This window comes from Pyrus communis, chromosome 15, assembly GCF_041283825.1.
Source record: "Pyrus communis isolate YQ-2024b chromosome 15, ASM4128382v1, whole genome shotgun sequence".
In the NCBI taxonomy this organism is placed as follows: Eukaryota; Viridiplantae; Streptophyta; class Magnoliopsida; order Rosales; family Rosaceae; genus Pyrus; species Pyrus communis.
In genome coordinates this window covers 42,270,474-42,282,781 of record NC_142579.1, presented here as the reverse complement: position 1 = coordinate 42,282,781, position 12,308 = coordinate 42,270,474, and the positions used below count along the sequence as shown (strand labels likewise).

The 12,308-nt window shown below is 44.2% G+C and overlaps 2 protein-coding genes and 1 non-coding gene across 3 annotated transcripts; 1 reads left to right on the top strand and 2 right to left on the bottom strand.

Annotated features, from left to right (window-relative positions):
- Window positions 1–472: 472 nt before the first annotated feature.
- On the top strand, window positions 473–4,294 carry LOC137748823 (uncharacterized). Its single transcript, XM_068489015.2, has one exon. It carries the CDS (start codon window positions 758–760, stop codon window positions 4,193–4,195), a length of 3,438 nt encoding a protein of 1,145 aa, XP_068345116.1. The 5' UTR covers window positions 473–757; the 3' UTR covers window positions 4,196–4,294.
- Window positions 4,295–6,185: 1,891 nt separating this feature from the next.
- On the bottom strand, window positions 6,186–6,258 carry TRNAE-CUC (transfer RNA glutamic acid (anticodon CUC)). Its single transcript has one exon. It is a non-coding gene; the product is annotated as a tRNA-Glu (tRNA).
- A 2,153-nt stretch (window positions 6,259–8,411) lies between these two features.
- Window positions 8,412–12,221, bottom strand: LOC137719219 (uncharacterized). Its single transcript, XM_068458407.2, has one exon. It carries the CDS (start codon window positions 11,955–11,957, stop codon window positions 8,535–8,537), a length of 3,423 nt encoding a protein of 1,140 aa, XP_068314508.1. The 5' UTR covers window positions 11,958–12,221; the 3' UTR covers window positions 8,412–8,534.
- Between the last annotated feature and the right edge of the window lie 87 nt (window positions 12,222–12,308).

The following is a 12,308-nucleotide window of genomic DNA, read 5'->3' as shown; positions in this document are numbered from 1 at the left end:
CATATCGGTTGCCATGTTGTAAGTCAACATAGAAGATACTATTTGATTGAGTTGAAATACCATCGCAATGACTTTCGGTTGTGTATACGTTTGAAATTTTCTCCCGCCAATCGCAATCTCCCCCATCTTTTCCCCAGAGTCGTCATGGACAGCATCATTGACCTTTTTGTGGGGGGCCTCCTCCAATTATTACACCCATTTTTCTCTCTCCTCATTTTTTATTCAAACTAAATAGAAAATAAATAAATAAATAAAAAGGGGAGTCCTGAGATTTGCTTTTCCCTTTTTTTGTCGCAATCTTCGTCCAAAAGTACGAAAGACTTCACCCAAAAGAGACTATCAGCTTGTTCAAGATTGAAACTTTTTGACTCTAACAGCGAACAAGTACGTACCTTTCCACGTGGCATCAGTTCATTTGCGTGGTTATGAACTTCCCATACATCTGGCCACACCATAACACACCACCACTTCAGTCATCAGTATGTCAGCATCACTCAGGAGCTCACACGGCAGTTAGAAACCCTAAATCTGTCCCTCTTTCACTCCGCCATTTCTTTCCTCAGAGCAGATCTTCTTCGCCTTCTCATCTGCGGCAATGGCGGCCTCTCGATCCGACTCCGTCTTTCTCGATCTAGCTCCTCCCACCACCGCCACAAAACCCCGCCGCAAACCCAGCAGCATGCACCCCACACCCAGCATAATTAGTTTATAAACCTAGCACATTTTGCTTTCCAGTGCTCTCTCTCTGACCTCTCTCATGGCGACGGCCACTTACTTCTTCCTTTTCCTCATACCAATTGTTATTCCTACAATTTATTTCCCCGCCGCCTTAACGGCGGCTCAACGGCCGAGTCCAGAGACGGCACTCTCCGAGATCCAAGCGTTAACGGCGTTTAAGCGTAACCTCCACGACCCTCTTGGCGCTCTCGACGGCTGGGATTCGTCCACGCCGTCAGCCCCGTGCGACTGGCGCGGCGTCGTCTGTTTCAACAACGGAGTTCAGGAACTCCGCCTGCCTCGTCTCCACCTCGGCGGAAGAATCACTGACCACCTCGCCAGCCTCCGCGACCTCCGCAAGCTCAGCCTCTACAGCAACAACTTCAACGGCTCTATACCTCCCTCTCTCTCCCAATGCGCTCTGTTACGGGCCATTTACCTGCATGGCAACTCGCTCACCGGGACTCTTCCGCCGGCGATTTTGAACCTCACCAACCTCCAAATCCTTAATGTCGCCCATAATTTCCTCTCCGGAAAAATATCCGGTGACATTCCGGTGAGCCTCTGGTACCTTGACCTTTCCTCGAACACATTCTCCGGTGAAATTCCGGCGAACTTATCTGCCGAATCAAGCCTCCAGCTGATCAATCTCTCGTTCAATCGGTTCTCCGGCAGGGTTCCGGCGACCATCGGAGGGCTCAAGAATCTTGAGTATCTGTGGCTGGACTCGAACCAGCTGCACGGTACTCTGCCGTCGGCGATTTCCAATTGCTCGTCGCTAGTGCATTTGAGCGCGGACGACAACGAGCTGAGAGGTCTGATTCCGACGACGATCGGAGCGATGCCGAAGCTTCAGGTGTTGTCGCTGTCGCGGAACAACCTGTCAGGGGCGGTCCCCGCGTCGTTGTTGTGCAGTACTGCAAACAACGACTCCTCGTTGAGGATTGTGGAGCTCGGATTCAATGCACTCACGAGCATGGCTCAGCCGCCAGATATCTCAAAATGTTCGAGTGCAATGGGGGTTTTGGACTTAAAATCCAATCGGATAAGTGGCCCCTTCCCATCTTGGTTGACAAACGTGACAACAATTATGAGAATTCTAGATCTTTCTGGAAACATGTTTTCGGGTCAATTGCCGGCAAAGATTGGCAATCTTCTCCAGTTGCAGGAGTTTTGGGCGGCGAATAATTCGCTGAGTGGTGAAATTCCCCGTGAGATTGTGAAATGTAGTTTGTTACAGGTCCTTGATGTTGAAGGAAACAGATTTTTGGGTCAAGTTCCTTCTTTTTTAGGAGGAATGAGGAGCTTGAAGGTGTTGTCTTTGGGTGGGAATTTATTCTCTGGTACCATTCCGTCAAATTTAGGGGCACTTTCAAAGCTCGAATCTTTGGATTTGAGCAACAATAATCTGACTGGGAAAGTTCCAGATGAGCTCATGATGCAGCTAAGCAACTTGACTAGTTTGAATCTGAGTAATAACAAGTTTTCCGGTGAGATTATTAATGTTGGAGAGCTGAAAAGCTTGCAAGTTTTGAATTTGAGCAATTGTGAGTTTTCTGGAAGTGTTCCTGCGAGCATTGGCGGTTTGATGAAGCTTGAAACACTGGATTTGAGTAAACAGAAGCTTTCTGGGGAGTTGCCGATTCAGATTTTCGGGTTGCCAAATTTACAAGTTGTTGCTGTGCAGGAAAATCACTTATCAGGAGATGTCCCTCAAGGTTTTAGTAGCTTGATTAGTTTGATCTATCTTAACCTATCTTCCAATTCTTTTACTGGTGATATTCCTACCACTTATGGATTTCTCAACTCTTTACTTGTTCTATCTTTGTCTGGAAATCGTATTTCGGGTACAATCCCACAAGAGCTTGGAGATTGTTTGAATCTTCAAGTCCTTGAGCTTCGCTCTAATCAATTAGAAGGCAAAATCCCAGGTGATATATCTCGCCTATCCAATTTGAAAGAACTCAATGTAGGTCAGAATAAGCTGACCGGTGAAATCCCAGAGGAGATTTCAAAATGCTCTTCTCTGACTTCTCTGTTGTTAGATGGGAATCGACTTTCAGGTCACATACCAAACTCATTGCCTAAGTTATTGAACCTCACAGCGTTAGATCTTTCTTCTAACAATCTGAGTGGCACCATCCCTGAAAGTCTGTCGTTCCTCGTCCCTAACTTGAAATACCTGAATTTGTCATACAACAACCTTGCTGGAGAGATACCGAAGCCACTCGGTTCTCAGTTCAATGATCCTTCCGTGTTTGCAAGGAATGGAGACTTATGTGGGAAGCCATTGGATAGAGAATGTGCAGATGTGAGAAGGAGAAAAAGAAACAGGTTGACTTTATTAATTGCGGTGGCTGTGGGTGGAGCTTTCCTGCTGGCATTGTGTTGTTGTGGCTATATTTACAGCCTACTGCGATGGCGGAAAAAGCTCAGAGAAACAGTAATTGGGGTGCAGAAGAAGCGAACCAGCCCTCGAACAAGCTCAGGGGATAAAAGCAGCCGGGGAAGTGGCGCTAATGGAGGGCCAAAACTCGTGATGTTTAATAGCAAGATCACGTATGCAGAGGCATTAGAAGCTACAAGACAATTCGATGAGGAAAATGTGCTTAGCAGAGGAAGATATGGATTGGTATTCAAGGCTATGTTTCAAGATGGAATGGTGCTCGCAATTCGACGTCTTACTGATGGTTTTCTTGATGAAGGTGGCTTCCGCAAAGAAGCTGAAGATCTTGGCAAGGTGAAGCATCGAAACTTGACAGTTCTACGAGGCTATTATGCCGGTGCTCCTGACGTGAGGCTCCTTGTGTACGATTACATGCCGAATGGAAACTTAGGCGCTCTTCTACAAGAGGCATCTCACCAAGACGGGCATGTATTAAATTGGCCAATGCGGCACCTCATAGCACTCGGCATTGCTCGTGGATTAGCCTACCTGCACTCTGCCTCAATGGTACACGGCGATGTAAAGCCTCAAAACGTTCTTTTTGATGCTGATTTTGAAGCCCATTTATCCGAATTTGGTCTAGACCGGCTAACCATAGCCACACCAGCAAAAGCTTCCTCGTCTTCAACCACGATTGGCTCCCTAGGCTATGTGTCCCCCGAAGCTGCATTAACAGGGCAAGCAACGAAGGAAGCCGATGTGTATAGTTTTGGGATCGTATTGCTGGAGATATTGACCGGGAGGAATCCGGTGACATTTACTCAAGACGAAGACATTGTGAAGTGGGTGAAGAAGCAACTTCAGAGAGGTCAAGTTTCTGAGCTGCTGGAGCCCGGGCTGCTGGAACTAGACCCGGAATCTTCGGATTGGGAAGAGTTCTTGTTGGGAGTGAAAGTGGGGCTTCTTTGCACGGCTCCTGATCCGCTTGATCGACCATCCATTGCCGACATTGTGTTCATGCTTGAAGGTTGCAGAGTCGGACCCGACATCCCGTCCTCAGCTGATCCAACCTCTCTGCCTTCACCAGCCTAATTTTTAATCTCTGTTTTATTTAAAAAAGACTACATTATCTTCGTTCCAGCAGTTTTAGGTTTTTGATTAATTCATTTTCTACCATTGGTTTGGCCTTTATTCTTGTGTTTTTCCTAATTTTGCTCAATTAACTTTGACCTAACTGCGCCATGGGATTCCATTAATTTTTTTTTTTTTAAATTCTATTGAGCTTAGATCCAAACGGTCAGATTTCAAATTTTTAAAGGAATAGATTTATTCCCAGTATTCACACAAGTTATGAGCGTTGGTGAATCAAACGATGGTGGTATAAGAGAGGTTGAAATTCCTCTACAAGGCTTCCCTGTTCTTGAAGAAGTGGACTATTGTAGTGAAGTCACCAACTTTCCTGATGCTAACAGTGGTAAAATTTTTATTTTAAACATGAGAGTAATTTACATGTCACAGGTAATACTGTTAGTGTTGGTATTACATTGTATGCTACACACAACGTGTATTATTGGTGTAGAACAATATTGGCATGGGAATCACCGAAGCTGTGTATCTTGGATGTAGGTTGCTCTCCTAATAGGAAAAGGATCCTGGTCATATCTTTTTTCTAGGATCTTACGATCGTGATCGTTTATCGTATATCGTGTTATTAGAAATCATTTTTAAAATTTAAAATTTAAAATTAAATATAAATAATATTTAATAAAAACTGACCATATAATGTATGATGAACGAGAACGATTTCAGAATTTCTAAAAAAATGATCCTAGTCTCGCCAAATAGCTAAAGCTCATTTGGGGTGAAGCACGTGGCTAGTCCTATAGAGGGGAAAGTAGCCGTTAAGATAGAACGTTCGCTAGGCACGTGGTCCCTTAATCAGATTCTTTGGGCCTTGCTTGTTAACCAGCACGCGGTCTTTTTTTTTTTTTTTTTTTCTTCTTAGGTAGCTACCAGCACGTGGTCCCTTGCCAACCCCATTGATGTGAACCAAGTAGGTTTTATTTTGTCAAATGATGTGAACCAAGTAGGTTTTATTTTGTCAAATGATATTTTACTATAGTGGTAGAAATGAATTGAGTCCTTATATTATTGTGTGAGTTCAAACTTTATCAGTAACTAATCTAATATCTAATATAACAAAATCTATTGTTTGACAAAAAAAAAAAGAAAAAAAAAGGGTTTTATTTTGGGGAAAAGGATTATCTCCGAATCTCTTCCACCTAAATTTAGAGGATCATTCAATTCTATCCGTTCAAAAGAAAATCAAATGGCCAAAAACATTCAAACATCTTTGACGCCATCGGACTGAGAAGAAGCTGTGATGGCAGCAACGACGATGATGTTGACGGCAGAGGGTTGAGAGGGGCGCGGATGTGGAGGAGAAGACGGTGTTGTTGGAATTGTAGTTAGGATTGATGGCTTTGCGGTCTTATTCCGAGGCAAGGTTGCGATCATGGCTTCGTGGCCTTATTCAAGGAAGGAGAAGAAGCTGCTCTGACTCTGTTGGAGGCAAGCCTTGCAAGTAATTTTCGAGATCCTGAGGGTCCGACTGGAAGGGATTCGGAGAGGATCCTTTCCCTTATTTTAGTGGCCACGTAAACTGAAATCTTTTGCGAGTCTTTTTTATCTTTAAAAGAATATACAAACATGACAAAATTATCAGCTGATCTTCTTTTGAAATTTAAAAGAAAAAAAAAACGGTTTTATTTCTATTAGCAAGTTAGTTCAATGTGCTCATGGACCCTATAAAATATCATGAAAACGACACAGACCACCAGAGTAAAGGAGCAGGAAGTACCTCTCACTATTCAATTGCAAAGACATGTCACTCTCATAGACTTTACCCTTATTTGCCTCTATTTCAATCACGCCTACATTTGTTGGGCCTTTGGCATAAGCCCGTATGAAATTATGAAACCAAAGATAAAAGTAAGGGCTTGGTAATGTAAGAAATTGGGCCATTGGCATAGGCCCATATGAAATTAAACACCCAAAAGCAAAAAATTATAAAAAGTAATCATTCCGTTGCCGGGACTTGAACCCGGGTCTTTCGGGTGAGAGCCGAATATCCTGACCAACTAGACTACAACGGATTGTTGATGTGTGTTGCACGCATAAATTATAAATAGTTCAGTAATCAGTAGGAGTCCTCATGGATCAAATCTTTGAATTTTTGAAGTGTATCTTTGTTACACTTGTATGCTTAAAATGCCTATAGGAAAAACTGAGGGCTGATTTACACCATGGTTTGCTAATACAAACATTGCACGTAGGTTGTATTTTGTGGAAAAGGATCCTCGCCAAATACTTTTCCTAGGAATCCCGTGATCTCATATGTTCATCGTATATTATGCGGTCAGTTTTCGTTAAGTATTATTCATACTTAATTTTAAATTTTAAATTTTGAAATGATTTCTGACCGCACGATCACAGAATCCTTAGGAAAAGATTCAGTGAGGATCCTTTCACGTATTTTGTTACCTTTCGACTTCAAATAGGCTGCAATTTTCAATGCAGACGGTTCTAGCTAGTCAAGCTCCCGTGCTCAAGTTTTTTTTCTTCAAAAGATGGGATTATAAATATGAAGTCAACACTCGCTTAATGTGTTTTCGTATTTAGTCATACTTCACATAGTCATGTTGGGTCAATACCCGATTACAATGCATTTGTGAATTAGAGGCCAATAATGACCTAGAAGGGGGCAATAACTTACACAAAATCATTCATGCCATTCAAATCGCTTCCGTTATACAAACGACAGAAGACATAAAATGTATACAACGAGTGATACATGAAAGTTTATCTCGTAATAGAGGGTGGTATTGGTAGCTTGTGTATGGCCCGAGCGAATTATGAAATGCATGCAATGACAATGGAAGTGAGAACGACATGTCATGCAATTGAATACAGTGAATAGTTTGTTCCTTTATTGATAGTCTGTTCGTTTTTCATGACCCGATTAAATGTGTTGTCGACCTTCATTTGATATTTGTTATACATCCATCGTGCATGCCCATCCTCAGTAAAATTCACCTTCATTTTAACCACCTAAACTTTTCACTTTTCCACTTTTTTTTTCACTTGGTCACGTACTCTGCAACCTTTCTATTATCATCTCTGTTCTTGTTCTTATTACTCAGTGGTGATGTCTCAGTCTGATGCAGTTGTGGGATCCACAACAACTACACAGTTTTCAATGTGCCAGTCCTATTATTGTTTACAACCGTTTTAATCACGAGAAATTTTCTCTTGCAAACAAGATCTCATTAGCGTTAAAGTCACACATGTACATTAGTTGTTTGTTGCATGGGATGAATTATAGACTAGAGCATTTTACCGGACAATAACTTACATAAAATATGTTTCCTTACGATGAATTCGTTTGATATAAAGTCGCAAAAAATTTAAGAAATAAAGTATAATAATAAAAATTGAAGGAAAAGGTCAGTGTCGGTTCACATCGAATGCTCTTTGGACCGGTCAGGGACCACGTGATGGTCAACACTTTCTCGACTAAAATCCGACGTGCAATGCCCAAAGAATCTTGATTAGCGTAGGGGTCCGACGCTTCCGTGGGTCCCGACGCCTCTGCAACTCTTTTTCCGATAAAGACGCCTATGCCCTGGAGGGAGACGTCGTATCTTAACGGCTACTTTCCCCTGTCTTCAGAGCTCGCCACGTGGCCCATCCCGATTGAGAATTTGTCACTTGGCGGGAATTAGAATAATTGAACAAAAGAAACAAATGAGTTTTAACGAAACACTTTCGGTACTGTTTATTTTTAACGAAAAATCACATTTTTACATTTTTCTGGTACTATGTAGTACAACTTTATTTGTTATTTTTCATTAAAACTAAAACTTTTTTGAACTTTTCGTTAGTTTTCTTAAGAAATAAACCTTAACCTACACCAAACCACTAAAATGAAATTGAACGATGATGTTCTGCTTAAATATTTGAAGTGGTCATTAAAAACTAACTTAGATTTCGCCACCGTAGCATATCCGTTGTAGTCAAATTCTCCCCTTACGCAGTAATATTTGTTTGCCAGAAATAACTGTCTCAAAACATACGAGAAAACAAAGACGTTAAAGTGATACCGTCTCAAATAAACCATGCGACGCAAGGTTAAGCACTTAGCGATGCATAATAGTTACGAACACTGTCGCCTTAACATTCTTTAACGTCCATGATTCAAGAGAACTTAGTTTAAGTCTTTCGGCGCTGTCAGGTGCAAGTTATGAAATTGAGCAAAAGCAGGAAAAAGGAGGAATAAAGGGCAAACCAATAAGTACATACAACTGCAGAAATGAAGACGATGATGATTGAGGATAGTGATTTTGTTAAAATTAAAAAATTAAATTAAAAATTAGACCGGTGAAGGCAGAGAGGTGGGATCAGCTGAGGACGGAATATCCTGTGCGACCCTGCAACCTTCAAGCATGAACACAATGTCGGCAATCAGCGGCCGATCAAGCGGATCAGGAGCCGTGCAAAGAAGCCCCACTTTCACTCCGAGCAAGAACTCTTCCCAATCCGACGATTCGGGGTCAATTTCGAGCAGCCCGGGCTCGAGCAGCTCGGAAACTTGACCACTCTGCAGCTGCTTCTTCACCCACTTGACAATGTCTTCGTCTTGTGTAAACATCACCGGCTTCCTCCCGGTTAAAATCTCCAACAATATAATCCCGAAACTATACACGTCGGCTTCTTTCGTCGCTTGCCCCGTCAATGCAGCTTCAGGGGACACGTAGCCTAAGGACCCGATCGGCGTAGTAGACGATGAAGCTTCTGCTGGTGTGGCTATGGTTAGCCGGTCTAGTCCGAATTCGGACAAATGCGCTTCGAAATCAGCATCGAAAAGAACGTTTTGAGGCTTTACGTCGCCGTGTACGATTGACATGGAGTGGAGGAATGCTAATCCGCGGGCAATGCCGAGCGCAATGAGGTGCCGCATTGGCCAATTTAGTACGTGCCCGTCTTGGTGAGATGCCTCTTGGAGAAGAGTGCCTAAGTTTCCATTTGGCATGTAATCGTACACGAGGAGCCTCACGTCGGGAGGACCTGCGTAGTAGCCTCGGAGGACTGTTAGGTTTCGATGCTTCACCTTGCCGAGAGCTTCAGCTTCTTTGCGAAAACCACCTTCATCGAGGAATCCATCGGGAAGACGCCGAATTGAGAGCACCATTCCATCTTGGAATGTAGCCTTGAATACAGGTCCATATCTTCCCCTGCTTAGCACATTTTCCTCATCAAATTGTCTTGTTGCTTCTAATGCCTCCGCATACGTGATCTTGCTGGTGAACATTACCAGTTTTGGCCCTCCATTTTCTCCACTTCCCCGGCTCCTGTCTCCTGAGCTTCCTCGTGGGCTTGTTCGCTTCTTTTGGGGCCCCGTTACCATTTCTCTAAGCTTTTTCCGCCATCGCAAGAGGCTGTAAACGTAGCCACAACAACACAATGCCAGAAGCAAAGCTCCTGCCACAGCCACCCCAATTAATAATATCAACCTATTCCTTTTTCTCCTTCTCACAACTGCACATTCTCTACTCAACGGCTTCCCACATAAATCTCTGTTCATTGCAAACACAGAAGGATCGTTGAACTGGGAACCCAGCGGCTTTGGAATCTCTCCAGAAAGGTTGTTGTTTGACAAATTCAGGCATTTCAAGTGAGGGACGAGGAGCGAAAGATTATCTGGGATGGTGCCGCTCAGCCTGTTAGAGGAAAGATCTAACACTGTGAGGTTCAATAACTTAGGCAATGAGTTTGGTATTTGACCCGAAAGTTGATTGCCATCCAACAACAGAGAAGTCAGGGAGGAGCAGTTGGAAATCTCCTCTGGGATTTCACCTGTCAACTTATTGTGACCTACATTGAGCTCTTTCAAATTGGAGAGGAGAGAGATATCGGCTGGAATTTTGCCTCCTAATTGATTAGAACGAAGCTCGAGCACTCGAAGATTCAAACCATCTCCAAGCTCTTGTGGGATTGTGCCCGAAATGCGATTTCCAGACAATGATAGAACAAGTAATGAGTTGAGAAATCCATAAGTGGTGGGAATAACACCAGTAAAGGCATTGGAAGACATGTTTAGATAGATCAAACTAATCAAGCTACTAAAACCTTGAGGGACATCTCCAGATAAGTGATTTTCCTGCAGAGCAACCACTTGTAAATTTGGCAACCCGAAAATCTGAACCGGCAACTCCCCGGAAAGCTTCTGCTTACTCAAATCCAGTGTTTCAAGCTTCATCAAACCACCAATGCTCGCAGGAACACTCCCCGAAAACCCGCAATTGCTCAAAATCAAAACCTGCAAGCTCTTCAAATCTCCAACATTAATAAGCTCACCAGAAAATCTGTTGTTACTCAGATTCAAACTGGTCAAGTTGCTTAGCTGCATCATGAGCTCATCTGGAACTTTCCCGGTCAGATTATTGTTGCTCAAATTCAAGGATTCGAGCTGCGAAAGCGCTCCTAAACTTGCCGGAATGTCGCCGGAGAATAAATTCCTACCCAAAGACAACACCTTCAAGCTACTCATTCCTCCCAAAAACAAAGGAACTTGACCCAAAAATCTGTTTCCTTCAACATCAAGGACCTGTAACAAACTACATTTCACAATCTCACTGGGAAGTTCACCAGTCAGCGAGTTATTTGCCACCCGAAACTCCTCCAACCGGAGAAGATTGCCAATCTCCGCCGGCAGTTGACCCGATAACATGTTTCCAGAAAGATCTAGAACTCTCATAATTGTTGTCACGTTTGTCAACCAAGAAGGGAACGGTCCACTTATCCGATTGGATTTTAAGTCCAGAACCCCCAATACACTCGAACATTTTGAGATATCTGGCGGCTCAGCAATGCTCGTGAGCGCATTGAATCCGAGCTCCACGATCCTCATCGACGAGTCGTTGTTAGCAGTATTGCACAACAACGACGTGGGGACAGACCCTGACAGCTCGTTCCGTGACAGCGACACCACCTGAAGCTTCGGCATCGCTCCGATCGTCGTCGGAACCAGACCTCTCAGCGAGTTGTCGTCGGCGCTCAAATGTACGAGCGAGGAGCAGTTGGAAATTGCTGAGGGCAGAGTGCCATACAGCTGGTTCGAGTCAAACCACAGATATTCAAGATTCTTGAGACCTCCGATGGTTGCCGGAACCACGCCGGAGAACCGATTGAACGAGAGGTTGACGAGCTGGAGGCTTGAGTCGGGGGAGAAATTCGCCGGAATCTCCCCGGCGAATGTGTTCGATGAAAGGTCGAGGAACCGAAGGCTCACCGGAATGTCGCCGGAGATTTTTCCGGAGAGGAAGTTGTGAGCGACGTTGAGGATTTGGAGGTTGGTGAGGTTGAAAATCGCCGGCGGGAGAGTCCCGGAGAGGGAGTTCCCGTGCAAGTAAAGAACTCGTAACAAAGCGCATTGGGAGAGAGAGGAAGGTATAGAGCCGTTGAGGTTGTTGCTGTGGAGGCTGAGCTTGCGGAGGTCGCGTAGGTCGACGAGGTGGTCAGTAATTCGGCCGCCGAGGTGGAGACGAGGCAGGCGGAGCTCCTGAACTCGGTTATCGTCACAGCCAACGCCACGCCAGTCGCACGGGGCTGACGGCGTGGATGCATCCCAGCCGTCCAGCGCGCCAAGCGGGTCGTAGAGGTTGCGCTTAAACGCCATTAACGCTTGGATCTCCGGTAATGATGCTTGCCGTTGAGCGGGAGTCAAAGCGGCGGCGAAGCAAATAGGAACAGCAAATGCTACGATGAGGAGGAAGTAGAAAGTAGCCGTTGCCATGAGTAGTGCTGGGTATGCGGTGAGGTCAGAGAGAGTAGTGGAACGCAGAATGTGCTGGGTATACAATTTCAACTTTATGTTAATTGTTGGGTGTTTTTGGTGGCAGTGGGAGGAGTGCTGGGTTTGTGGAGGGGTGGGAGGAGCGTGTGAAGAAACGGAAGGGAAAGGGGTTTTGAGAGAAACGACGCCATATGCTGCGCTTGGAGGGCAACTAATTTGTGCGTCTGCGTTTGTGTTCCCTACCACTATCGCTCTGGATTTTTTATTTTTTGTTTTTCCCGTTTCCCCAAAAGCTATAATCTAAAAGAAGCCTTTTTTTTATTGACCAAAAAATATTAAACCTTTTTAATT